At 53.3% G+C, this 23483-nt stretch overlaps 16 protein-coding genes across 27 annotated transcripts; 8 read left to right on the top strand and 8 right to left on the bottom strand.

The window, feature by feature from the left end:
• Nucleotides 1–48: 48 nt before the first annotated feature.
• Nucleotides 49–510, top strand: KVP17_000771 (uncharacterized protein; the record flags this gene model as incomplete). The annotated part of the gene is made up of 1 exon (XM_068515577.1): nucleotides 49–510. One exon carries the CDS (start codon nucleotides 49–51, stop codon nucleotides 508–510), a length of 462 nt encoding a protein of 153 aa, XP_068377623.1.
• A 28-nt stretch (nucleotides 511–538) lies between these two features.
• Nucleotides 539–1691, top strand: KVP17_000775 (uncharacterized protein; the record flags this gene model as incomplete). Of its 2 annotated transcripts, XM_068515586.1 has the most annotated exons (3): nucleotides 539–691; nucleotides 720–928; nucleotides 956–1691. In XM_068515586.1, the coding sequence occupies 3 exons, from the start codon at nucleotides 539–541 to the stop codon at nucleotides 1689–1691; spliced, it is 1098 nt and encodes a 365-aa protein (XP_068377632.1). The 2 variants fall into 2 exon arrangements, with proteins under 2 accessions (XP_068377632.1, XP_068377631.1); XM_068515585.1 differs by lacking the exons at nucleotides 539–691; nucleotides 720–928 and having other exon boundaries at nucleotides 1050–1691.
• Nucleotides 1692–1751: 60 nt separating this feature from the next.
• KVP17_000774 (uncharacterized protein) lies at nucleotides 1752–2491 on the bottom strand (the record flags this gene model as incomplete). 2 transcript variants are annotated; one of them, XM_068515584.1, is made up of 2 exons in its annotated part: nucleotides 1752–2104; nucleotides 2131–2491. In XM_068515584.1, 2 exons carry the CDS (start codon nucleotides 2489–2491, stop codon nucleotides 1752–1754), a joined length of 714 nt encoding a protein of 237 aa, XP_068377630.1. The 2 variants fall into 2 exon arrangements, with proteins under 2 accessions (XP_068377630.1, XP_068377629.1); XM_068515583.1 differs by having other exon boundaries at nucleotides 2066–2491.
• Nucleotides 2492–2739: 248 nt separating this feature from the next.
• On the top strand, nucleotides 2740–3123 carry KVP17_000788 (uncharacterized protein; the record flags this gene model as incomplete). Its single annotated transcript, XM_068515604.1, has 1 exon — nucleotides 2740–3123. The coding sequence occupies one exon, from the start codon at nucleotides 2740–2742 to the stop codon at nucleotides 3121–3123; it is 384 nt and encodes a 127-aa protein (XP_068377650.1).
• Nucleotides 3124–3152: 29 nt separating this feature from the next.
• Nucleotides 3153–4496, top strand: KVP17_000787 (uncharacterized protein; the record flags this gene model as incomplete). Of its 2 annotated transcripts, XM_068515602.1 has the most annotated exons (3): nucleotides 3153–3173; nucleotides 3202–3285; nucleotides 3312–4496. In XM_068515602.1, the coding sequence occupies 3 exons, from the start codon at nucleotides 3153–3155 to the stop codon at nucleotides 4494–4496; spliced, it is 1290 nt and encodes a 429-aa protein (XP_068377648.1). The 2 variants fall into 2 exon arrangements, with proteins under 2 accessions (XP_068377648.1, XP_068377649.1); XM_068515603.1 differs by lacking the exons at nucleotides 3153–3173; nucleotides 3202–3285 and having other exon boundaries at nucleotides 3690–4496.
• A 937-nt stretch (nucleotides 4497–5433) lies between these two features.
• On the bottom strand, nucleotides 5434–6696 carry KVP17_000772 (uncharacterized protein; the record flags this gene model as incomplete). Of its 2 annotated transcripts, none has more annotated exons than XM_068515578.1 (1): nucleotides 5434–6696. In XM_068515578.1, one exon carries the CDS (start codon nucleotides 6694–6696, stop codon nucleotides 5434–5436), a length of 1263 nt encoding a protein of 420 aa, XP_068377624.1. The 2 variants fall into 2 exon arrangements, with proteins under 2 accessions (XP_068377624.1, XP_068377625.1); XM_068515579.1 differs by having other exon boundaries at nucleotides 5434–6597.
• A 28-nt stretch (nucleotides 6697–6724) lies between these two features.
• Nucleotides 6725–7870, bottom strand: KVP17_000782 (uncharacterized protein; the record flags this gene model as incomplete). Of its 3 annotated transcripts, XM_068515597.1 has the most annotated exons (2): nucleotides 6725–7297; nucleotides 7325–7744. In XM_068515597.1, the coding sequence occupies 2 exons, from the start codon at nucleotides 7742–7744 to the stop codon at nucleotides 6725–6727; spliced, it is 993 nt and encodes a 330-aa protein (XP_068377643.1). The 3 variants fall into 3 exon arrangements, with proteins under 3 accessions (XP_068377643.1, XP_068377642.1, XP_068377641.1); XM_068515596.1 differs by lacking the exon at nucleotides 7325–7744 and having other exon boundaries at nucleotides 6725–7174; XM_068515595.1 differs by lacking the exon at nucleotides 6725–7297 and having other exon boundaries at nucleotides 7301–7870.
• A 19-nt stretch (nucleotides 7871–7889) lies between these two features.
• Nucleotides 7890–10736, top strand: KVP17_000773 (uncharacterized protein; the record flags this gene model as incomplete). Of its 3 annotated transcripts, XM_068515581.1 has the most annotated exons (4): nucleotides 7890–7903; nucleotides 7933–9744; nucleotides 9774–9995; nucleotides 10025–10736. In XM_068515581.1, the coding sequence occupies 4 exons, from the start codon at nucleotides 7890–7892 to the stop codon at nucleotides 10734–10736; spliced, it is 2760 nt and encodes a 919-aa protein (XP_068377627.1). The 3 variants fall into 3 exon arrangements, with proteins under 3 accessions (XP_068377627.1, XP_068377628.1, XP_068377626.1); XM_068515582.1 differs by lacking the exons at nucleotides 7890–7903; nucleotides 10025–10736 and having other exon boundaries at nucleotides 8138–9793; XM_068515580.1 differs by lacking the exons at nucleotides 7890–7903; nucleotides 7933–9744; nucleotides 9774–9995 and having other exon boundaries at nucleotides 10071–10736.
• Nucleotides 10737–10792: 56 nt separating this feature from the next.
• KVP17_000776 (uncharacterized protein) lies at nucleotides 10793–11635 on the bottom strand (the record flags this gene model as incomplete). Its single annotated transcript, XM_068515587.1, has 1 exon — nucleotides 10793–11635. One exon carries the CDS (start codon nucleotides 11633–11635, stop codon nucleotides 10793–10795), a length of 843 nt encoding a protein of 280 aa, XP_068377633.1.
• Nucleotides 11636–12592: 957 nt separating this feature from the next.
• On the bottom strand, nucleotides 12593–14489 carry KVP17_000770 (uncharacterized protein; the record flags this gene model as incomplete). Of its 3 annotated transcripts, XM_068515574.1 has the most annotated exons (2): nucleotides 12593–13247; nucleotides 13276–14489. In XM_068515574.1, the coding sequence occupies 2 exons, from the start codon at nucleotides 14487–14489 to the stop codon at nucleotides 12593–12595; spliced, it is 1869 nt and encodes a 622-aa protein (XP_068377620.1). The 3 variants fall into 3 exon arrangements, with proteins under 3 accessions (XP_068377620.1, XP_068377621.1, XP_068377622.1); XM_068515575.1 differs by lacking the exon at nucleotides 13276–14489 and having other exon boundaries at nucleotides 12593–13096; XM_068515576.1 differs by lacking the exon at nucleotides 12593–13247 and having other exon boundaries at nucleotides 13272–14489.
• Nucleotides 14490–15010: 521 nt separating this feature from the next.
• KVP17_000777 (uncharacterized protein) lies at nucleotides 15011–15547 on the bottom strand (the record flags this gene model as incomplete). The annotated part of the gene is made up of 1 exon (XM_068515588.1): nucleotides 15011–15547. The coding sequence occupies one exon, from the start codon at nucleotides 15545–15547 to the stop codon at nucleotides 15011–15013; it is 537 nt and encodes a 178-aa protein (XP_068377634.1).
• Nucleotides 15548–15617: 70 nt separating this feature from the next.
• Nucleotides 15618–16202, bottom strand: KVP17_000781 (uncharacterized protein; the record flags this gene model as incomplete). Its single annotated transcript, XM_068515594.1, has 1 exon — nucleotides 15618–16202. The coding sequence occupies one exon, from the start codon at nucleotides 16200–16202 to the stop codon at nucleotides 15618–15620; it is 585 nt and encodes a 194-aa protein (XP_068377640.1).
• A 217-nt stretch (nucleotides 16203–16419) lies between these two features.
• KVP17_000785 (uncharacterized protein) lies at nucleotides 16420–17598 on the bottom strand (the record flags this gene model as incomplete). Its single annotated transcript, XM_068515600.1, has 1 exon — nucleotides 16420–17598. The coding sequence occupies one exon, from the start codon at nucleotides 17596–17598 to the stop codon at nucleotides 16420–16422; it is 1179 nt and encodes a 392-aa protein (XP_068377646.1).
• A 126-nt stretch (nucleotides 17599–17724) lies between these two features.
• Nucleotides 17725–19596, top strand: KVP17_000786 (uncharacterized protein; the record flags this gene model as incomplete). Its single annotated transcript, XM_068515601.1, has 1 exon — nucleotides 17725–19596. One exon carries the CDS (start codon nucleotides 17725–17727, stop codon nucleotides 19594–19596), a length of 1872 nt encoding a protein of 623 aa, XP_068377647.1.
• Nucleotides 19597–19615: 19 nt separating this feature from the next.
• KVP17_000783 (uncharacterized protein) lies at nucleotides 19616–20584 on the top strand (the record flags this gene model as incomplete). The annotated part of the gene is made up of 1 exon (XM_068515598.1): nucleotides 19616–20584. The coding sequence occupies one exon, from the start codon at nucleotides 19616–19618 to the stop codon at nucleotides 20582–20584; it is 969 nt and encodes a 322-aa protein (XP_068377644.1).
• Nucleotides 20585–21053: 469 nt separating this feature from the next.
• On the top strand, nucleotides 21054–23070 carry KVP17_000778 (uncharacterized protein; the record flags this gene model as incomplete). 2 transcript variants are annotated; one of them, XM_068515590.1, is made up of 2 exons in its annotated part: nucleotides 21054–21174; nucleotides 21203–23070. In XM_068515590.1, the coding sequence occupies 2 exons, from the start codon at nucleotides 21054–21056 to the stop codon at nucleotides 23068–23070; spliced, it is 1989 nt and encodes a 662-aa protein (XP_068377636.1). The 2 variants fall into 2 exon arrangements, with proteins under 2 accessions (XP_068377636.1, XP_068377635.1); XM_068515589.1 differs by lacking the exon at nucleotides 21054–21174 and having other exon boundaries at nucleotides 21313–23070.
• Nucleotides 23071–23483: the final 413 nt, after the last annotated feature.

Below are 23483 nucleotides of genomic sequence, written 5' to 3'. Positions count from 1 at the left end.
AGGACACATCCACAGAGAATGAATTAACTACTGACGCGCTGGTGGGCAATGAATCCCGATCCGACTCAGACACACCAAACAGGAAGCACCGTTCTCGTGGAACGCTCTGCCGAAAAGGAACGGATAAAGAAACTAGTAAAATCTTTCGTACAAGAGGCACGTTATGGTATCGAACTTCAAGTCTCGGATGGTGAGGGCAAGGTTGTGCAGCCTGCAATCTTCTTGTTAGATCGCTGCCTGGAAGTGAGAGCTACGGGTGTATCGAATCAGTCCTTTGAAATACAGAACCAGACTACCAAGACGAGCACGCTGTACAATTTGAGAAACGTGTCCTCAATTCGTCGAGGCTACGAGATTGTGGCGCTGCGAAAATCCCTCCAGCACCAGGCAATTCAGCTCGACATGGCAGATGCGCCCTCGCTGGTCCTCCTCGTGGATAACGTCGGGTTGTTCGAGAAGTTCTACTCGTCCCTGTCAGTACTGCGTTTTTTTATAACTTCTGAGAGATGACTGCCAGAACATCTCCGGCATTTTTTGGATGATATATGGGCCCGTGCCGCTTCACCTCCTCAGATGTTCGTTGGCCACAGCTTTCACGGACGCGTCTGGCGTCGAAACTGCGATGGAATACGGCTGCGGGAACGGGCAACTGTTGGCTCACTTGGGTAGAGTAGAGGGCCTAGGACTGATCGTGAGTGGTGAGATCCATCAACAGCCAGGTTGGGGTTGACGTGGTCGCCGCCGTATTGCAGAGGTCGTATGGGACATCTAGAGGCGCTCTGTGCGTGAGCCATTGCTCATGGTCAAGTCCAGCACAGCTGCGCCAGAACCGCCTGGAAGTGAAGCTTTATCACGGGGACATTCTGGAAGCACCACCACAAGAACTTGTGGACAGATTCCACTGCGGTGCTCTTATTCTTCAGGAAGTGTGGGTCTGGGGGGGTTGGCGAAACAGAATTGAGCATCTGAAGCCAACGTCTCTCAGCAGACTCGCGAAGCAGATAACCACCCTAGGGCCAACCCACCTCTACGTCAGCACGCCACACGTGATGTTCAACCCAATTTTTCAGTTGGGGGGCGAATTCAGGGCCAAAGACCATGAGTTCGAGTGGACAGAAACAGAGTTCTCGCAATGGCTGGCTAGTAATTTACCGGAGTATGAGGGAGTCGTTGTGGGAATAGGCTTCCATCGTTGGAGCAGATGCGCCCTCGACACACTGGATGCAAGTCCCTGCGATCCCGTTCACAGCATTACTTTCCTATACGATTCCATCACGAACCCAGGCCGCCTGTTCCAGGTCCGCTCCGACGCTTGCGAAGTCTGGGACCCAGTGGTCGATACGAGACGAAGGTGGCTGACCAGCATTGGGTTCCGACTTGAAGAGTTGATCCTCGGACCGAGAGAATTCAATTTGTGGTGTCGTTACGGCCCTGCAACTCAATCGGCTCTGTTAAAACGGCAGACAGGCGCTGTTAGACAGATGTCGTGTGAGCGGTCGTTGTGGTCGCTTGTAAAGAGCATAGCAGTGCCGTCCGTGAAGGATATAGACAGAGAATCCGAGCTACTGCGCAGGATTCGTCGGGTGGCCACCATCCTGTCTCCAAGGATCGAAGACATATGGGATGACGCTGCAGTGCGGAATCTCGCGAAGGACTTTGAGGAGGTGCGGAGCCTGGTGAAGCTGCTCTAGGCCTAATGGAACAAGAGAGCCCGTTGAGGAGGTGCGGAGCCTGGTGAAGCTGCTCTAGGCCTAATGGAACAAGAGAGCCCTTTGAGTGTGGTCACCAGTATCCATCATCAAGTCCAAACGAAATGTACGTTCGTCGCAGTATTTTATCGCTTTGGGTAGTAGTCGCCGAAGCAGCCTGTGTTGCAGTATGAGATCCTCGATCGTAGGTACCCGTAGCATGTGTATAGACTTTAACTGGTGATTGGGGAACAAGGGCGCAAGTTCGAAGGTTGATATCCGTTCGTGGTTTGAGTCGCCGACAGACAGAATCGAAAGGGAAGAGGAGTCTCCCAGCTCACTGTCAGCAAAATATGTTAACGTCTCCTGAAGGAACGTTACCCGTTTCCATTGCAGGGGGTCATTTGAGAAGTGTTCTGTGTGGAGTTGTCCAAGGACTCACTTCCTCTTTTCTTCGCGCTGATCTTGGGGATGCTTCGAACGTCCTCATAGCAGGCAGGAAGGAATGACCGGCAGGAGACGTCCACCCAGTCTTGGCTGCCGTTCGTGATGATCATTACGGTACCCAAGTCCCTCGATAGATTCAATGTCAGCACGACCTCTTCGCCGAGAGTCTCAAGTGCCGTCTTCATTTCCGGAGTGATATCCTGCGGAGGCCTCGGTGGAGTTTGCGGCTGTCGTGGAACAAAGTTTTCTCGACGTAGGGCTGTGGTGGCTAGCAATGTATCGTCCCAGTCGAAGATGATGAGTTGGCCACTCTTAAGGGAGGGACCCCTAAAGCGCTTCGGATCTGGTGGTTCCATCGCTGGATTTTGCTATATTTGCGTCGCTAGAGGATTCGAATTCTAAGTTGCTGATGGTGTATTTTTTTTAGGTAAGGTGTGCGACGTGAGGGAAATGAAGAAGTTTATGCTGATCTGTGTCTGACATCTTTGGAGTAGTCGAATGTGGCATTGTTCGATCTCGGTTCCTCGCACCAAGAACCGAAATATTACCGATGTGGGCCCCAGAGACACCTCAAGATGGTTTTATTACATTTATTACGTGCGCGATGTCCAAGAGCAATCAGCTGATCCAACGTCTTCTGGAGGCGGAGGAGGATGCGGAGCGAATCGTTAAGAGGGCACGGGATAACCGTGTGAAGAAGCTGAAAGAGGCTCAGGATGCAGCGCAGGAGGAGATCGAGTACTACCGTAAGAAGGAAGAAAAACGCTTTCAGAAGGAATTCTCGGAGAAGTATGGCAATGAGGCCGACGAGGAAGCCCTAATAGAGGAGCAGATCAAGAAGGAGATTGATCTTGTTAAGAAGGATTACAAGGTCAATCACGAGGCCGTGGTGTCGTTCCTTGTGCGGAACTGCGTCAACGTCAACGTTAAGTTGTCGCAAGCCGAGCTGAGGAGAATTGAGATGCACTTCAAGAGAGTAGCTGCCTAAGTCTTTGGTCTTTTGGAATCAACATATTTATGCTATCTGCCATAATAATAGTGAGGTTGTGTGCTGGCTGACAACGAGGTTTCACCAAGCGGTCAACTACTAGCATACCGTCTGTTTCGCGAGCATTTTGGCCGAGGGTTTTTGGCAGCACTCGCCAGACGAGTGAGGGAGAGTCTCTCTGCACACAGCTCGCTCACTCTCGCAAAGATGATGCTGCCCCACCAGTTCATAAGGACACGGTGGATCGCGAGCTGCACGTGGTTTGCGTTCAAACAGGCGTGTTAATTGCGGGACTGGTGAGAAGGAACCCCAATGTATCGTGTGTGATTAGTGGACTGCACGGCCTGGTGGAGTGTCTGACAGCGGTTCTTGACACGCCTGCTCTGACACCTGCCGGGATAATACAGAACGGCCCGTTGGTTATCGAGGTTCTGGATGCCGCATTCGACCACGGTCATGTGCAACTCATCGGCGTGGAGGCCCTGCGGAAAAGCCTGGCCTTCAGAAAGGACAGCGTCTGGCAGACTCCTGGTCTAGCGGAAGGCCTCTCAGTCCAGATCACGGGGATGGTGTCGTGGCGCCGACCTGGCCTCACCTACAGTCAGAATCGGTTGTATGTGGACTTGGTTGAGCTGGTTTCGGCGACCATCAGCGCTAACGGAGAGCTGCTGCAATCTGAGGTGCGGGGGCGAGCGGAGGCCAGCTGCAGGCTCTCCGGCATGCCGGAGTGTCGAATGGGTATCAGCGATCGGCTCAAGGCGCCTGGCGACGAGCAACCCGAGCAACTGAACGCCACCTACCACCAATGCGTGAAATTGGAGAGGTTGGACAGCGAACAGTCAGTGGTATTCACGCCGCCTGATGGCAAGTTCACCCTGATGCAATACACCATACATCGTAATATGGTGCTGCCGTTCACTATGGACGTGCAGTACAAAGGCGATTTTCGGAAAGGCTCACTGGAGGCCGAATTGCGTATCTGTGTACGAGTCTCACTTCATGACGCAGTGGTGCTCGTCCCTGTCCCGCCTGAAACCATCCAGGCGTCTGAACCAATAACCTCCACGACCGGGTCAACGCGGCTGGACCTCGGTCGACATGCCGTCGAGTGGCGAGTTAAACGTATGACTCCGCAGACAATCTACGCCATTCGGGTGGTAGTCAACGTGGAGACCAGCGACACTCTGTGGCCGCTGCCTCGGCCGCCAGTAACGTTCAACTTTGCGGTTAGCTCGAGGACGATGTCTGGCTTCGCTATCCGTTACCTAAAGGTGCACGAAGCCTCCAATTATAGAGCAGTCAAGTGGGTACGCATGCAGAGTCAAGTAACATGTCATCGAAGGTTCATCGTCGATGTCACGCGGGACGTCTAGTGCAGCTGATCGATTCGACTCGTGCCAGACTTTTCGAGGGCAGAATACCTTCTCTCAAGGTCAATTTCAGTGGGAGTGGTCTTGCGAGATTTGAACTGTGCGAATCTGCCGTCAGCATTGACGCGAGGCCTAACCTTTTTTGGTATTCGTCGGCCAGTTTTCCCAGCTGAAGTTTTGTTGTCGCTGCGAGAGTGGCGGCTTGCTGAGTTACAGAATACATCACATCACACCTCACACAACTCGACAATCTTTTCTCGGTGCGACTGAAGGTTCATGACCGAAATTGCCGGTACGATTTTTCTCGCCCACTGATGCCCACACATCAATGGACACATCCCACCGGAATGACCCTCTAAGCATACCGCAAGGAATAGGCACCACAGTCCCGTCATTGTACTCCAGCACTTTGACGTCTCTGTCGGGGAAATGGACAACGAATTCTCGCCTCACCCCGACGGGCAGAGCAGCGGTGAAGTGGTTCATGTTCACGCATGACTCTGATGGGTTGCAGGCGGTCTGATCGGTGGACTGACCGCTGGCACCGGTGAATTCTGTCCCAGTTGTGGTCGGGGGAAAAGGGGGAAAGGTTCCTGTGGTTGTCGGTGGAAATGGAGGGAACGTTGCTGTGGACACTGAAAAACTAGCCGTAGATAGAGTGGGGAGCGTGAATGTGGGGAGACCACTAGAGAACGTCGGAAGAACAGTGGAAAATGTCGGGGGGCTCACGGTGGTCGTTACGAATATATCTGGAGCGAAGGTATTGGGAGGTAGCGGATGAGGAGGTAACGGTGGAAGCGGCAGCGGCGGTAACGCTGCAACAGTGCACCCCACAAACAGTACGAGTTTTCCTTTCATATCACTGTACAATATATAGATTACCTAAGCCGACATGCATGAACCATTCATTCAATTAAACTTGGCAACATCTTCAACGGATCTAGATATACTTCCCTGCTTTGAACAAGTGCTCACCAGCTTCAGTGAAAACACCTCCCTTATCAATAAACGACCACTGTACGTTGGATCCGTGTTCCGCTATGCCTTCCAGCAGAGCCAGTGCGACCTTGTATAACTCCGTCTTCGGGATGCCAGTGTGGCTGTAGATGCCGCCAGATATCAGAGGAACTCGGATCACCTCCACGGGGTAATCGGAGCTGGCGTTATGGGCCTCTATTAGGCGTGCCATATTAGCTCCCAGAAGTTTGACCTCTGCTAGAAAACACTCGACTGGGCGGTCACCTAGCCTTTTTCCATTGGGTCCTACCACGTAGAGCATAGCGTACTCTGGGGCCACGTCGGGACGTCGAGATTTGGGATTTTGGAGAATGCTCAGACAACAAAATCCCGACATCTCTTGGTTAAGTGGAGCGATGGCGGAGGCTTCAAGTATCGTAGGACAGCCCTTTCGAGAGGAGAACCTCTTGTGGAGGACCACGTCCTCTATGGACGAGTCCAGGTCCTCCAAAATATCCTTGTGCATCTGCTGAAACACGCTTTTGTCCAACCCGTGTCCATTCATGTGACGTCCGAAGGCTCCATTGAGGCCAGCGCACTTCTGATCGGACACGTGGAGTACCGAGCTGCCCGCGTTGATGTTAGCCGTTCGCTGAGGGCCCGGTTCTCGGAGTTCGGTGTGGAAGGCAGGAGGGTTGTCATTTTCTGGCACCTTTTCAATCTGGATTCGAGGAATGGCAGCGGGAATGGCAGCGGGAACGGCAGCGGGAATGGCCGCGGGAATGTCCACAAAGTCCTTCACCGGCTCCGACTCCTCCTGGAATTGAGGAATGTCGAGGTGGCAGTCCTCAAGCTGTCGCTTCTGGATGTCCACCGCGGCAAGGGGCCCCTCCGTGGCACCATCCAAGTGGTGGGGCTCTACTCGGAGGATGCCGCGGTCCTTACGGTAAATGACACCGAATCTGGCATCATCTGGCAGGTCGAATTCCACACAATCATCGCAATTATCGACAGAGGTGACATTGTTGGATGATTCGAGTTTGGTCTGGGTCTCGGGTGTCGCAGGGTGTGCCGCGAGCTTTGAGCACAAGGGCCTCCCAACTGCGTCGTTGTCGATTCCTTCAATGTCAAAGCCTTTCACGTACATAGAAGAGCAGTGGTCTCTTGCTTGTGGTATGCGGAGAGAGGCGGAAGCCACTAGCGCTTGACTAACTTGGCAGTTTGGACCAACAGTTTCTAGATTCATAATAGAATATTTTTTATGATCGCACCTCTCACACGATAATAGGTCCATGAGACAGATCATCGAATTCTGCTTTGTTTTTGACGTACCAGTCGTGGAAATCCACAAGTCGCGGCTTCTTACGTATCAGAATCGCCATTTTGTGCAGGTTGTTTAGGAATGGCACTACTCGCCAAACCCGTATACGGGGGTACTTCGGAGGGGGGCTTAGCGATTCCAAACTTACCCACTTCGTTGACTCGATTTCCTTCCGGGTGTGTGGGTAGCAGACAACGTCTTCGGACATGTCTGGAACCACAAAAAGCTTCACAGACTGACCCTTTGCTAGAACCTCTATGAACACGTCTTCATGTATAAGCGTCCGCAGATTCAGGCTCAGCTCCTCAAGGATCTCGCGGACGGCACATTCTCTATCGGTCTCACCCTGCTCTATTTTTCCTCTGGGGAACATCCAGTGCTGCGACCCCCACTGCCGAACCATGATGACCTTGTTGAGCTGCTTGTTCAGCAGAATAGCCCCTCTGCGGGGTATGTGGCGGTTGTAGCACTGCCATACGCAGTAGAGTTGGTCGAAATGAGAGCATTGGGCCAATGGAAAGGACAGCTGCTATTGGAGACGCAACGCAGTCACCGTAAGAAGAGTCCCGAATGCGCGGAAGGAAAGTCGTGGAAGCTCGCCTCTGTGGTTGTCCACCCAGAAGTCCTCATAGAAAAAAAAAGCCTTCTGCAGTTGGAAGTAGAAGTGAAGCGTGCGACTAAAATTCGGCGGCATCCCCACAACAAAACGCATGAAGCAATCCTCCAACGCCTCCCTCATCAGGCGTGAGTCCGGAATTGCTGACAGTTTTCGCTTGTCCTTCTGCTGACGTATCCTTGGGACAACCTCCCTCAGAGACGTGAAGTCTCCTGAAGCTGAAATTGACGCGCGCCGAACTCGACTTGCGATAAGCCGCTCGAAGTCAGCGTTGTCGTACTCCTGGTCGCCCCAGTGCCAGTCAGAGTCGCTGAACTCCGTTTCCGTCACCCCAGAGTCTGAGGCCACATCAGACATTGAACACCATGAACTGTCTGAAGCCTGAGATAACGCTGTTGAGTCCAGCTCGCTGATTGGAGTAACGGTTACGGTCATGCCCTCATACGAGGCGAGGAGGGTATTTACGCCCCCCGAATCCGCCATGCTTAAAGGCGATTATCCTATGGGATCGTCTGAGTAAGCATTTCTGCGGGACCCTTACGCAGCAACTCTACATCAACGTTAGAGGAGGCCCGCTTGACTCTCGATCGCGTCGGAGATGTGTCATTCCGGAGCAACTCTTCATCGACGTTAGAGGAGGCCCGCTTGACTCTCGATCGCGTCGGAGATGTGTCATTCCGGCCGTACGTGTCGGACGCCTTCGTTCACCTTCTGGCTGTGTGCTCCAAAGCCACTCGACGCAATATTCTAATGGGAGACATCATGCATACCGACGTGCTGGAGATTGTACTGGCGCTGATGCGACCTTTGGGGGAGACCAGACTGCGGTATAAGTCCTTGCCGCAGCCGGCACGCCAGGTGCTGGCTAAGGCGTCACCCATTTGGCCGATGGTGCTTCTGACGCACACAGATGACGAAATCTACGCAGAGGAGTTTCGACGGAAGCTTCGTTTCGTTGAACGTGTACTTCTGCAGTACGCCAAGAAGAATCTCCATGCAAATCGCTGGGAAAGCTCAGTCGACGACGATGAATGGTCATCTGGAGTGCGTAGGTCTCTGGTGACTGCTCGTGAACGCGTCGCCTCTTCAGAGAAGGACGGTCACAGCAGTGTCTCCTCCTCGCGCAAGGCCGGAGACCAGAGCGACCGGTCAATGAGCGATGCATACGCTGGCGACGTCAGTTCTAGCTGTAGTCGTTCGGCGTCCTGCAGCCGCCGCGCTGAAGATGAGACGCCTCTAGACGGAGGCGACGGAGTCTCCCCCAGCGTAACGATGCCGGTAGCCATTACAGCGAAGCATGGGCACAGCCTGTCGGAGGAGGACGTTGAGGTTAAACGGACTTTGGGGTCTGTGTCTGAAGATTTGGGGTCTGCGTCTGAAGAGGACTCCGATGTTAAACGGACTGATTTAGGGTCTGCGTCTGCAGAGGACTCGGCGTCGGGGTCTAACGAAGTGAAGCCTGTGGTGGAGGACTCCACCGGAGACAAGTCTCATCTGTCGTCTCCTGGGCGAGTCAGCAACGAAGGCGAGAGTACCTCTGAGGACCCGTCGGAGGAGTCAAAAAGCTCCCGAAGTTCCAGAAGCTCGTCGTCCTGCGCCGACTCTAGAGCTGACTCTCTTTATCACGACCCGCAGTACAGCTTTGAGTCGGGGGACGAGCATATCGGGCACTGTAATACGTGGTTGGCCACAGTTAAGCGCGACAAGGTGCCTCATGATGAAGACTGGATGTACGAGTGCCACCCCTACACGTCTCCGGCAAATTTCCGAGTCCGGGAGTCAATTGAATCGTACTATATGAGCTCCGCCAGCGCAATATCTTACTCCTCGGGGTACAAGACTGGAGAGACCAGCTTCTACATCAGGAAGCAGCGAAAGAATCTTCCAATCCCAAATCCGCAACAGTATTTTCGTGAACGCGACAAGAAGTTGCTGAAGACTCTCCTTGAGACTGCGCACCCCGAATCAAAGTTTTTCCGTGTCACAAGGCATAATCTTCGAGAACTCAACGCGATGAACGCCAAACAACTCCTTTGCTTCTCAGGACCCCTAAAAGTCAAGATGGTCAACGCGGTGACTGATATGGAGCCTCTCTCGTGTCGGCTGAATGTGGAGTACTGTCCTACGAGTTTTACTCACCAGGATGACTTGCCCGGTTGCTACTGGGGCACAGCGCCTGTGAAGTATCCCACAGCCCACCATTTTGTAATCCCACCGATTTCACCGCTTCGGTTTCCGAAGTTCCAAAGGCACGGAAGACCAGCTCGATCTCCCTCCTTCGAGAAAGTCCACGGATGCCTACATATGTCAAAGGACCTCCCATCAGTAGGAGCTACAAAGCTGGTTGGTGGATTAGAGTGGGTGCAAACGCGTGCTTGCCATACAGATCCGCGACTCCGGCAGTAGAACTGCACACACTTCTGTTTAACGCCATCGTGGATGCTGCTTATCAAGATCTCAAGGTGTGTACGTCATTCAATGCCATGACCGCGCAAGAGCGTAGGGACGCCAGAAGATCTGCTAAGGGTCCCCTCTTTGCGACTCAGTTTGGAGCCCTCTCATGCTTCTCGGTCCCCTCGTTGACTGATCCGTTCCCCCACCTGAAACAGTAAGCCAATCCTCTTCCGCACAACGCAGACATGTAGAAGACTTCCAACCAGAAGCCACCGTGTCAGAAGACCCCATGGTGACGTGGAAACGGGTTGTGCAGGCGCTCAGTATCGAGAAAATACATAATGAAGACGCGAATGCCTTCTCTGAAAAGGGATTCCAGGAGCTCCGAGATTTTGTGTTTCTTACGGGGGGGCACCTGATTCCAAGTCAGTGTCTCCAACTGATCGAGGAGGAGTTGTACAGACATCTTATGGCGGCCAAATACCGACGCAAAAGGCGTCGGCGCGGATTCCGAGCACCAAACCCAAGACGGCGGTCGGAATCGGACAGCAACTTGACGCACATCACCCATATAGAGACCAGCACCGACAACTACCCCTCTAGTGCGAGGCCATCATCCAGAATGCTGTCGGACAGCCAAAGTCGCAGCGACGGATCGCATCAAATTTGCATTCCGCCTCCTCCTTCGGTAATGCCTAGCGGCACGACGTTCCTGAACATTCTCATTGATTGCTCTCAAGAGCAAGCTGTTGAGTCTCGCCAACTGAGAAAGGTGAAGGGTAAGGCGAAGCCCAAGGCACGTGCAAGGTTCTGCAACGATGCCAGTATGTGTGTCGGCGAGAGAAAAGAGAAGACTGAGAGACGCGCTCAGGGTCTTAAAAGTGAGGACTCCCCGAAGCGCATTATTCGTGGAAGGGGCGGCAACAAGCTCACCGTTTCGCGGCTTGTGTCCTAAACCTAATACGTACGCAACCCCAAACCCTGTAATACCACCCAGTGAAGAGACGTTTATCATTGCAAGTTGTACGGAGATAGCTTGGTGAACTTGCCTACTTCTTGTTCCACTTCGTTGCAGAGCTCTGTTTCGTTTAGAGCAGTAGAGCTTTCTATCAACGCATCCTCGAAGTGGAATGCCCAGAACGTCAAGCTCAGTAAGGTGATCATTCCGATCACGATGCCAAGACCGGATTCGGAAGGGAAGAAGACAGACACCAGATACGACAATCCGCCGGCACAGAGGAGGAATGCGTTCATCAGTCCATGCCAGTCACTCGTCCCTTCGTCGTGGTATATCTCAAGCAGAGCTATCGCGGGGGCCATACACAGAAGCTTGATGCCGAAGAGAATTTTGCAAACGGCGAAGTACAGCCAGTCAACACCTCCTGTCGTGTAATTTTCCCACCAGAGCTCAGAATAGTTTGCGCTCATCCAAACGTAGGCAACGAGTTGCAAAACCATGCCGACCATATCGAAAAAAATCGCCACACCGAAGGCTTTAGACCCTGCACGGAAACCTCGAGCCCAAGCCGCATCGTCCGAAAGGAATGCATGGAAGCACGCCAGGTGCAAGCCGCCCAACAAAGCAATACCAGTACACACTGCCAAATACGGAATGTAGTTCGTTTCAGCTCGCATTTGCTCCGTGGTGAACTCGAGTCCCCAAGTAAAAACTCGAGTGCCTCCGAAAGCGTAGTAGCCGATGTTCACTGCGAGTGCGGTGATCAATCTTATGAGGAACCCAATTCGAAGCTGTGAGCCCAGGTACCGCTCTAACACCTCGCCTGACAGCCATTGGTGCGACTTCCGTGCTCCTGTGTCGCCATCGTACCCTTCATGACGCGTGGTGTACCACATCTTTTTCGCCGGCGATTTGGAATTTAAATTTTTTTGTGTGCACTTCTGATCTCCTATTCTCCCAGAGATATCAGTATTACTTACCCAAGGGCAGCAAGAAGCGCTTACCAACCCAATATTTGGACTCAAATGACTTGCCCACTCCGTGCGACTTGGCTGCTGCGATGAAAGAAAACCCATATCCACTCCGCCCTACCTCGTCGTGCTACCGATCGCTATGCTCTCCAAACCTGGGATTATCTTTCGCGGGATGGCTCAGTGATAAGGGCACAGCCTCCACAAGCCGTGCGTTCATGGCATGAGTCCTGTGGGAATTTTTTGAGTGTCACCTGAAATGTGGGTACCCACACGGAACACATATCATTCGCTCCTGACGTTCAATCTACAGTTCAACTCCGCAGGTTCAGGCGAATGGACAGACGGAAGTCTACCTGTACATCGGCTACAGCCTACGACGCCAAGCTCACCGAATTGGCGGTAAACGTGTTCACTGCATGCCAGCACTGAGGCTGCTGTATCAGGAGATGGAGGTGTTCCAGGACTGGTGCCATGGTTTCTGGTTTGCCTCACATCAAATCCTGAACAGGCAGATGGAATGTCAGGAATCTTTGCATGTTGTTCTGACTACCCGACAACACGCATGAGGAAGACGGGCCTTACGACCATACGGCTGCAATGGAACCTCTTGCATTGCACCTGTCTAGAAATCATCACATGGACCTTGCGACTAAGCACGTTCCATTCAACAATCGAAGCTGCACTCAAATCCGCTGGAGAAAACACACATGTGCGTATCATGCAGTAGTATCAACTCCATGAAGTAGTACAACTACATAACTCACTTGTGTAACGGAGTGGACGACGTGGATACAGGTAGAAGTACACAGAAAAGATTATTCGACCAGAGAGGTGTGCGCAAGTTTAAACAATTCGTTCTCAGATTCCACTGTATGTTCATCATTCATGGATACTCCAGCGCCGTTGTGGACTGCGATAGGGGCCGATTCGTTGGAGGAACGCTGCCAACTCATGATCTCCACAATCGGCCGCCACATCGACGGGGGATGCCCCGTCCCGCGTGTTACACCGAAAGATGTCGACTCCGAGCTCAGCAAACAGTCTGACTATCTGGTGTTGTCCGTTCTCTATGCAGCCTGTGATGACTGAGTTGCCATTTGAATCGATGACAGAGGCGTCACCGCCGTTCTCCACGAGGAACTGGACTATCTTCGGGCGTCCTTCGTACGCCGCGACATGCAATGGTGTAAACCCAAAATTGGACAGCTGATTCGGCCGGAAGCCATGCTTCAGCAACGTTGAGGCGCACTCCACGTCGTTCTGGTAGGCTGCGTAGTGCAGGGGGGTGTTTCCACCGGAATCTTTTATGTTTTTGATGGAGTCAGCGTTCCTCAGGTTCGCTGCTGCGATTACAGCAGTCTCAGGGGTTACGGTTCGGAACATATCCGCTCGAATTTGTATTTCCTTTCGATTGCCTATTTTGCAGTCTCGCCAGTAGTGGTACTCTCCCCAGAGGATAAACTGTCCTACCAGAGCAAGCAAACACAGGCCCAATTCCAAACACGACACTCCGAGCACTGATCTCCAGAATTGGCTGCATCAGGATCCAGTGGTAATCTCACTTCTCCTTGAATTTCGACAGGGGTCGTAACCACGCTCCGACGACGTCGTTACAGTCCAGAGCTTCATCAAATTCAGCCAGCCATCGATCGTTGTCCGGCGTATCAGACAGCTGCAGGCCCATGGAGTCTATTAGGCGTCCGGACCCGCCCACACAGGTGTTGATGAAGCGCTCTTGGTCAACTTTGTTGGGCACGACATCAGCAAGGTACTGGGGAACCGCAGGCAATTGCCGAAAGAGAGACGGTTGGTCTGCAGCGTCACCGATGACAGACACCCAACCAACTACGAATGCATGGCTGACAAACGAGACAAGCAGCAACCCGCCTGCCAACCCAACAAGGATTTCCAGACTCAGCATTAGCCGGCTCAGGCAAGCGAAGCGGCTGGGGGAGACCTCCTTCTTGGCACACGCCATGCACAACAAAGGTAGATGTACGGCAACGACCAAGATGTAGACGGTAGCGAGGGCGGCAAGGCGCACGAGTCGGTTAAGGGAGGTGGCTCGGTCCAGAAGTTGAATGAATGAGCTGAAGCCTGAGAGCAAGTGGGAGTCGCAGAGTAGTTGGCCTTGAATCTCCACGAGAGCGGCCCACCCAGTGTCGACGAGCGTCTTGATCACGGATGCGTCCTCCGCAGAGCCGGAGTATGAAGTTTGCATGTCGCGAATGTTGACATCCGTGTTGAGAAAGCCCTGCCATCCTTCGTCGTCGCCTACGACTGCTTCCCATTCACCCCCTACGGAGCAGCATTGCAAGCTTCCGGCGTTGGCGGTCACAGAAGCTATGGCCGCACCTACGCAGCCAACTACGACGAGAATCACGCTGCAATACGTCAACATGATAAGGCGCTGACGGAAGAAGCTGGTCTTGGCCCGAGGCTCACGCCAAAAAGGGCTGGTTCGAGGTCTGTGCCTAACAGGTCTGGCACAAGCCAAAATGAGAGTCACCAAGATCCACATGAACCCGGCGAAGGCCACCACAATGTGGGCCGTTCCCGATTTCACCAGAGTCCAGCTGAATGTCAGCGTCAAGACGTCATTCAAGGCCTGAGTTCCGAATAGAAAATCTTCAAACGCTTGGAGGAAATGATCAGTGGTTCGTGATAGCCCACAGTACAGGGGCTTTTCGGAGCCACAGTATTTCAGAACCCGCCTCAAGAGGTCGTCGCTGAAGTTTCGCATGTCCTCCACAGTCTGTACATGGCAACTGGACATCCACCTAAAACCGGCTTAATAATCATACGTGAAGAGTGTTGATACAACATAACAGCAGGGAGCCAAACCTTAAAAGCAATACAAGACGCCTAGTACGCCTCCGCATGGCCAAATGTCGGGAATCATGGCCAAGCATCACTGGGCCCCCCTTTACGGAGGGCGAATTTCCGGTAGACGCTGCGGGCGTAGTCTGACACTGTTTTGTCGCCTGCGTCAAGAGGAGCGGAATATCCCACCGTTTGCATCCCTAACAGCCGAACACTTGTGGCAGCGGAAACGACGTGGAAAGTTAACGTTCTTGCAGTTTCCACACTGCCAGTTGCCCTGCTTTCCGCGACGTGGCAAGGGACCTCCTTCTGCGAAGCACAGAGGATCGCCGTAAATCTTAAGAAAGGAAGACGGATTCTTAAACTCGTCTGGGTGCGCAAGCATCAGGGCTTGCTTTCGAGTTTGCCCCGCAGCCTCAGGGCCTAGCAAGGTGAGTGCAGTTTGCAATACCTCCGAGACCGTGCTTCGAGGGTCTACTTCTCCCTGGAAACGGAGATCACTCCACAACGACTGTACAAGCAGTCGCGCTCGTTCATACGGATGGGTGGGTGCTGTGTGTTGTCTAGGCATCTCCTACCAGGGCAGGTTGGTGGCGGAGGCATGGAGCCTTCATCGATCATTGGAGGCGCACACGGCGGAAGGAACTCCGATGGCCAGACCCGACTATCACCTGCTCGTTGGTTGACGTATCCCTGCAGCAGATCTTCTGCCCCAGTGGTGTAGAAGCTGTAGACGTTACCCAGGCTGCTACGTGCTGGGTCTGGAGTGGGGTCTCTCGATGCACTGTGGGACAGCACATCCAGGAGATTCGGAAGCGAATAGGCTCGCGAATCAAACCGGCTTGCCGACGCAGACAGGCCACACGGCGCTGGAAGCTCGAATTCTTTGAAGCGGGGTGCCTCAGGAGAGAGTTCTGGTGGAGTTGTGCTGGCCGTTCGAGGGAGATTCAGGTTCTTTGACGAAGCAATGAGGTCGGCTGCTGTCATCTGCTGCTGACCGGCGTAAGACATAGAATTATGCGACATCTGACAAAGGCAAAAACGTATTCTAATTATATATTTAGTCTTCTTTCAACCACTTTCACCTGCGTGTAGGTTGGTTCATACTCCTCATTAACACTTCCTCAACTCGGCGAATTTCTTCTTTAACGCCTTCCTCCATGGATAAGGACGGGACTGGTTCTGGGGCTGACCTTCTCTGGAGGTACTGGAACTCCGTCAATCGCATCGAAAAAGAATTCATCTGCTTAGAAGGCCGAGGTACTCTCACTGCCATGTCACTCGCCCCCGCGTAACTTCGAGAATTGTCTCGGTGTATCTGCGCTACCACAGTGCTAGGTGGTTCAGGTTCACCGCGTTTGTATTCCAGAACGTCATCCAGTGCGTCCGCCCAGTTGCTGGCTAGGGTAGGCCTCACCTGTCGTAGCGGCAATTCGGAACCCTTTGGAGGCCGCTGCTCCTCTGACCGCCTGGCCTGCAAGGCGGTCAGAAGCCTCTGCAGTTTAACAAGTTTAAACTGCGTCCGGTCCCTCAATGTTAGCTGATGGGTCAGCGTTGCCTTCAGTTCTCGGATCTCTTGACACGTTAGGTCAATGTCTCTAGATGTGCTGCGAGCCTGTTCATGAATGCGCTGCAGATCTCCATGAAGCCTCTGTTTTCGGCTCATTGGAACGCGTGGAACGACTCCAGCCCTTCTCGTCGCACCCTTTCTAAGAGGGCTTGGTGCTGGCAACGGGCTTCGGATGGGTTTGGAGTTTGAGTCCTCCACGCCAACGAGTTCTATGTTCGTCGCTTGGATGCGTCTCGCCTCGGACCGACCTGGTGGAAGCTGCCATATGTGAGGGTTGAACTACTCTACGGTACCATTACATTCATGTGGAGTTTTACAATTTATCTGTATCTTTGGAATGTGCCGGCAGGCACAATACAGGGTCCCAGGCAACTAATTGTAATTCCGGCTTCAGCAAGCTCATTGCCGCCAGTCCAAAGAATGTATGAAATACATCGGGGACGTTCAGCGGCCTGTCGGCTATACCGCCACTATCGTCCTGAGCGGCCTGCAGAAACGATAAGAGGGCCTCCGAACTGACCCAAGACTCCCGTCCTAAGATGACGAGGGTGGCGTAAATCCACCATGAATAGCAGACGTCTGGCGACTTTTCCGGTCGACCATTGAAGCCGCCACACGATGCGAGCTGCCGTTGGGCGAGCCAGCCACCAAGCAAGTCGTGGTCGACGATATCCAGCCGGTCGAACAGGGCGAGGGCGCAGACACAACAGTAGGTGTATGCCGCGTGACTTTCCCCGCCGGGAATGACTCCGAATCCGCCGTCGTAGTTCTTGGAGCTCCGAATCCACTCGACAGCGCTGGTGACATCCATAGAGTCCATTCGATCCAGCAGCTTGAGGGACAACGCGGCCTGAAGCACAAAGCGGTTGTCGCTCTCACCATCCGAGTCCAGCATGAAGGAGCCGTCAGTCCGTTGAAGGGAGGCGACGAACTTCGCAGTCAAGCTACGGTCCAATCTCGGGTCTTCCAGAGCACCTAAAAGCACCAGAGAGTGCAAGGCGTATTGGGTGGCCGAAAGATTGGCGTGATGATTTAGATTCGGACGGAAACCGCCAGATAGTCGATCGTAGCAGGAAAAAATCCACTGAAGAACTTGGGCTTGGTTGTCTAGCGTTGGCACTGCTGGGGCGATACTCGCGGTGTCACGCGAGGGAGCAGTGGTCGTAGCGGCTGGCGGCGCCTCCAAAAACTCTTGTGCGGCGGTCAAGAGGGCAGAGAGAGTTGCCGACTCTTCCTCTGGACCCTCGAACACACCCTCCGTCCATGAGTGCTTTGTCAATGGCTTGGGTATTACCTTCGGCGTGGCTTCCGTGGCCGACTCTTCCAACTTCCCTGGAGGGAGCTGCACCCCAAGCAACTTCAGAGACCCTAGAGTCCAGAATAAGCCGCCCATACGAAGGTGCTCTGTGAACAGGAACTCAAGAGAGAACGGGTCCTGCGTCTTGAGAAACGGCTTGTGAAGGTCGCGAAGCGCCTCGAGCGTGAAGTTCATATTTATGCGCAAGCCGTGAGCACATAAACTGCATAGGCAGGAATTTGATGTGTGTGGGGAGTGGTGAGGAGACAAACAAGCAGGCGGCGCACCGCTCAGTTGAGCGTTAAATCTGCAATTCCGAGGATGGGAAAGAAGAAGGTCCGGGCTAAGATTGGAAGGCGATCCACTCAAGTTCGCAAAAACACTGTGAAGCGTGCAAAGGTGAAGGCACCGATGCGAGAAGAAAAGCCCTTACCCGAGAAGAGTGAGAGACGGAAGGCTCGAGAGTGGCTGGAACTAATGCACAAGGAGGCCCCCAATGAGGCCCTGAATTCTGACACCGAATCTCCAAACAAACGACGTAAGGTAACGTTCGGTAACGACGACGACGAATCCGCTCAGGAGGAGGAGGATGTGGTGGAGGAGGAGGATGTGGTGGAGGAGGAGAATGCGGTGGAGGAGGAGGAGAACAAAGACACAATCTATATAAAGAAGGCCGAGTACTTTGCAGAGTCTAGCTTCTCGGAAGTTGGTACATTAGACCGCCGCCTTGTGGCTGTACTTGAGTCTAACGGTTGTCTCCGACCCACATATGCACAACAGGCCACCTTGGGTCCTGCGCTGGAGAGGCGGGACATCATCCTCGCCGCACCGACCGGTACAGGGAAGACCCTTGCTTATGTTGTTCCCACTCTGCAGGCCATCCTGGAGGAGAACACCAAGGCTAGCGCGGGCGACTCCATTCGTGCCCTGATCCTAGTGCCGACCACTGATTTGGCAGAGCAAGTATCAGGAGTCCTGGACAAATTCATGCCCATTCTGGAGGGAGAAGTCTCAGCCTTTAATACAGTGCGGTGGCGAGAGGAACGAGCCAAACGGCCAGCAAAGAAGGGCCGGCAAACGAGGCCTCAACCGCCGCCGTCGGCGTCCATTGTGCTCGGTACTCCCACGTCGGTGCTGGAGTACATGAAAGCTGTGTCGGAGAAGACTCTCGACAACCTCATTACTGTCATAGTCGACGAGGCAGATGTAGTTTTATCCTTCTACGGCTTTGAGCAGGAGATCAAAACTCTGGCCACGCTTGTCCTACCCTCTAGAGCCAGCCAGAAATACCAAGTCTTCCTGGGCTCGGCCACAATGTCCTCGGACGTCGAGAATTTGGCCCACCTTATGCTCTACAATCCTGTTAGATTCCGATTCGAAGTCGCCAAGGAGAACGCTTCCATCGAGGAGAAGTACATGCTGGTGAAGGGGGACGAAAAGTACTCCGTGCTTTACGGTCTGCTCAAACTAGGCATCCTGCCCAGAAGAACCTTGATTTTCTGCACAGCCACTGAGGACGCACTGAAGCTTCATTTGTTTTTGAAGAAGTTCGATATACCTTCTGCCATTCTCGCGTCGATTTTTCCATTGACCACCAGACGTACCATCTGCGAGGCGTTCAACACTGATCAAGTGGACATTCTGATCGCCACCGACGAAGCAACCGCGATTTCCGTATCCAAGAAACCCACAGAGTTCAAAGCCGAGCGAGGGTTGGACCTGGCCTCCGTCAATGTGGTCATCAACTTCGACACAGCCCGAGATGTGGACACCTATACCCACCGCATAGGTAGAACAGGACGAGCAGGTACCGATGGCAACGCACTGTCGTTTTTCGATGTGGAGACAGTGCGAGATATGGCCCAGTTGGCTCTTCTGCAGAGACGGCCGACCGCTCCGGAGGAACTCGAGTTCAAGCCCGCGATTTTCAGCTGCTTCAACTACCGCGTCAATGATGCGCTGAGTGGGCTAACGAAGAAGATGGTCAACCAAACAAAGTCGCGTTTCCTACAGGAGGCTGCACTTCGTGACAAGCGACTTGCCGATTTTTTCGTTTCGAACACAAGAGACTTCAAGGCCCTCAAGATGGCCGTCTCGAGTCGGTCGAGCAAGGTTGTTGAGAGCCTTAAGTCCGTTCCGTTCTACCTGCAGAACCTGGTTCTCGAAGCTGAAGGAAGGCACAAGCTGCAGTGAGTGTGTAATAAATCCCGAAATGTCCACATACCTCGACTCCCTCTTCTCACAGGAGACTGCGGGCACGACCACCTCGGCAGTCCCCCTGACTTCCTCAGAGGAGCCGGAGATGGCACAGCCCGTCATAAAGAGGCCCAAATTTGACATAGAGTCGTTTGGAACGCCAGTAATTCAAACGCCGGACTTCAATGCGCACCTTTGTGGTATGTGCCGAGCAAATGAGCACATCTACGTCTGCCCGCGATGCCAGATGAAGACCTGCAGCGTCAGCTGCTGCCAGCTGCACCGAAGGCAACACAACTGCAATGGAAAGAAACCTGCGAGTACCGCTCTGGATTTGACTGGCATGAACGACGAAACTATAACCAAAGACTACCATTTTTTAGAGAATCTGAGTCGCACTGTGGAGGGTGCAACGAGAACCCGTTTCCGAAACGACGAGAGGAAAAGCCGCGGACCTCGCCGAAAGCTGCTGGCAGCTGTCGAGGCGCGAGGAGCAAGGTTAAAGCAATGCCCGCCAGGCCTCTCGCTGAGCGCCAAGAACACCAGCCAGGTTCGTCGGGGAGACGTGTTGCTGTGGCGGGTAGAGTGGCATTTTGAGGACAGCACCACGCTATGCGTAGATACGAAGTTAAGTGATCAAATGGTGATTCGGACTGCGCTGGAGCGGTTTGCTGGTGGTGAGTGGAAGGGCCTACAGAGCGGCGACCTGCAACTGTACCAATCAGTGCCCGTAAGCCAGTGGCGCGTGCTGCTCAAGAACCACGACGAGCGGGAGGACGAATACTGGGAGCTGAATCTCGACGCCTCGCTCTGTGAGAACTTCGTGGACAAGACGATACTTGAGTTCCCTGTGCTGATAGTCAAAGTGACCAACGACGACGAAGCGCGGAACCGTGTTGTCATCCCAGCAAGACGCACAAGGACACAGTTCCTGGAGCTGGGAGAACCAAGCGAGACTGTTGACATTTCGCGTCTTTGTGGTTGACATATCCTAAATATGATCCGGTTCGTATCCTCCAGGTGCGGCAGCCTCAGCATTCGCCTGCTGCAGCCTTACCTCTACCAGACAATGCAAGTCCCAGCCGCGCCGTCTCCTCAAAGGTGCTTCAAAAGGCTGCTGGGCCATCCAGTGAGCTTGTCCCGACGTCTGACGCTGATGAAGGTAATCCAGGGATTCTTCGACCTGGCGTCTTTCATCGAGGAGCACTGGCGACGCATCAGATCCTGGGTGATTGGAATCTTCGTATGGGGGGCGACGGCATACCCGTTAAGAAGAAATCACTGGTGTACCAGGATTATTTGGTATCTCGTCATGTTCTTTGACGTGTTTATGCTCTGCGTCATCACCGGGCTCACAGTTCCCAGAACACTAACACCTCAGCTGTTGGCGCTCCCCAGGGGCTGCGTAATCATGCTGGTGCGGAGTCTTCCTGGATTCGCCCAAGCCTGCACACATGCTAGCGGCGCTATGTCCTGAGGCGATAGCAGGCCAAGGGTCAGGGCAGGACGAGACTTCCTCGGACCTCTCACTTACAAGGACACAGCTCTACCGATTGATGTTCCTTCTTCTTTTATGTGAGTCATTCTAGGTCCGTCCATACAGTCGTGGCCTCTGCCCTCACTCAAGTATTGTACCAGGACAAGCAACACTTAGCTGCATTTACTCATGGGGTCAGACGTTTCCTTTACGGCGGCGGCAGTATGATGAACCAAATGCTCCTTCCTGAGGTGGAGGCCGTATTGTCTCGCGACAATGTGTCAGACCTACTCCATGCGCTACAGAGACGCTGCTTCGACAACGAGTTAGTAGCAGGCTCGAAGAATTTCGAGCACTACCTCTGCGATTTAACCAGGATAGACTTCGACGAGGTTCACGGTGCCAAAGGCGCAGAAGTGATATTCTGTGACGACTCCTTTCTGACAGAGGTGGTGGAGGTTGGGGACCAGGCTAGGTACGGGGTCAATCCGACGTTGCTTGACACCTTCTATGCCCGCAGAGACGTTCATCCATCAAAGCGCTATCGCACAGTGTTCAACCAGCTGCACGATCACCCGCTTCTGAAACCGCTGGTACACATCAACGACGATGGGGAATGGGGACCCATGGCTCTTCTGAATTTGAAGTTGGACAGACTCTGGACGGAACTGGTCGGAGAAGACGACCTTTTCGCCAAGAACCCAGCCTTGATGACTCTGGGGTCACACTCCCAGCGCTTTCCGTCAATGACTCGCATCTCGGATCGGAACCATCACTGGGACTACTTGCTGGCATGTAACCCTGGAGAAGTCAAAGTTACCGTTAGTGTCGCTCGCCAACTCAGGGATGGGGCGAAGATAGAGTTCTTCAAGATGGACCTCAAGTTCTCACGCATTGGTGGGGCGTTCTACGGCGTACAGCTGCAGTTCAGAGGTGTTTGGCATCCTCATACGAGGTCCCTTTGGATGGTGGTGTGGCCCCTCTGTGTCGTGGGCCTATTCGGACTGATGCTGGCGTACCCAATAGGAGCCGTAGTCATCTACTTTCCTTATAACCTTTACAGGTTCCTTAAGAAGGACCTCGAGTTTGATGTTGCTGTTGGCCACCTGCTAGACCCTGTCGGAGCCCGCCTTTCGACGCTGTCGTGGACCATGATACTGCTGGAAAATGTTGCAGGTGTGCTGATACTCTCAGGCTTCCTGGCTTCCATACAGCTCGTTGCCAGCTCGACTAGCCCTCTAGCGTTTGCGACTGGCTTTGAGACCCGTGTCTCCGTCCTGTCTAAAATCTGGCGGGTGGACTGGCTATCTCCCACCGACAGGCTGGTGGAGACCATCTATGGTCTCTTTGCAGACAACCGCCTGCATGTCTACGCCCTCGCTGTGCAGGCGCTGCGGCTCTCGGAAGCACTTTGCCTGCTGGAGGAAGCGGCCTTTCTGTTGATGACGTTCGCTTTCTGTCTCTGGCCGATGATTCAGTTCTTGACGGTTTTCGGCGGAGTGATCTTCGCCTTCGCGGTGGTCTTGCACGTCACGTTCGGGGCGTACTTCCACCAGTTCGCTAACGTATCACGTGCATTCACGGTGCTGTGCTACGACGCCTTTGGTTTGGTATCCTCCGATTTCTACTCCCAGAAGTTTATTGAGGAACAGAACTGTGCTGGGCTCATGTTGTTGCGTCTCGCATTCAGAGTGCTCGTAGCAGTGCTGATACTGAACATGGGTACCACCATTGTGATGGACGCATATCGGATCTCTATCCAGAACGTCAACAAACCTGAGAAGATGGAGAGATTACAAAGGAATCGTTGGGAGACCTTCAGACGCTTATGTGGTTATGGTCCGTCCTTGCCCAAATTCCATCGCACAAGGTTCATCTTGGATGAAAGCGAACGCCCAGACAAGGGTAAGTTGTATGACGAGATCGCTGAGTTGAAGCTGATGATGGCAAGGTTGCGTCGGTCTAGCTCCACACCAGTGTTATTTGGAGATTGACCCCACAAACATAAACATACAAGTATGCAGTCCATTGATAATTAGCATTATTGATAGCACTGATTGGGTGTCTTGTATGCGACTCTCATGTGTTCCGTGTCGAGGAGGCACGGGTCAAAGCGGAGTTATAATACTGGGTGTATCAAGCTTCCCTTAGAAGGGGAGAAAACTCGCCTGTACATCTTCTAGTGCATACCTGGAGGGCCAGCCCATGGCATCTACAACCAAACGATCAAGCGACTGATCAGGGGTAATTAGGATGACTATAGAAAGAGAATGAGTTTCTCAGTGAAGACACAATCCGATTCTGATTAGGGTACGGGTGATTGGGATGAATATGGTTTTAGTTGCTGACTTCCGGATGTAACATTTTGATCTGAAGACATCGTTTTCCAAGGGAACCACCAACTGGA

Source organism: the organism of the source record quoted next, assembly GCF_019968985.1.
Source record: "MAG: Porospora cf. gigantea B chromosome Unknown PgB_NODE_180_length_30621_cov_128.741, whole genome shotgun sequence".
NCBI lineage: Eukaryota > Apicomplexa > Conoidasida > Eugregarinorida > Porosporidae > Porospora > Porospora cf. gigantea B.
The sequence above is the reverse complement of the archived record's forward strand: the minus strand, read 5'-3'. Positions and strand labels throughout refer to the sequence as shown.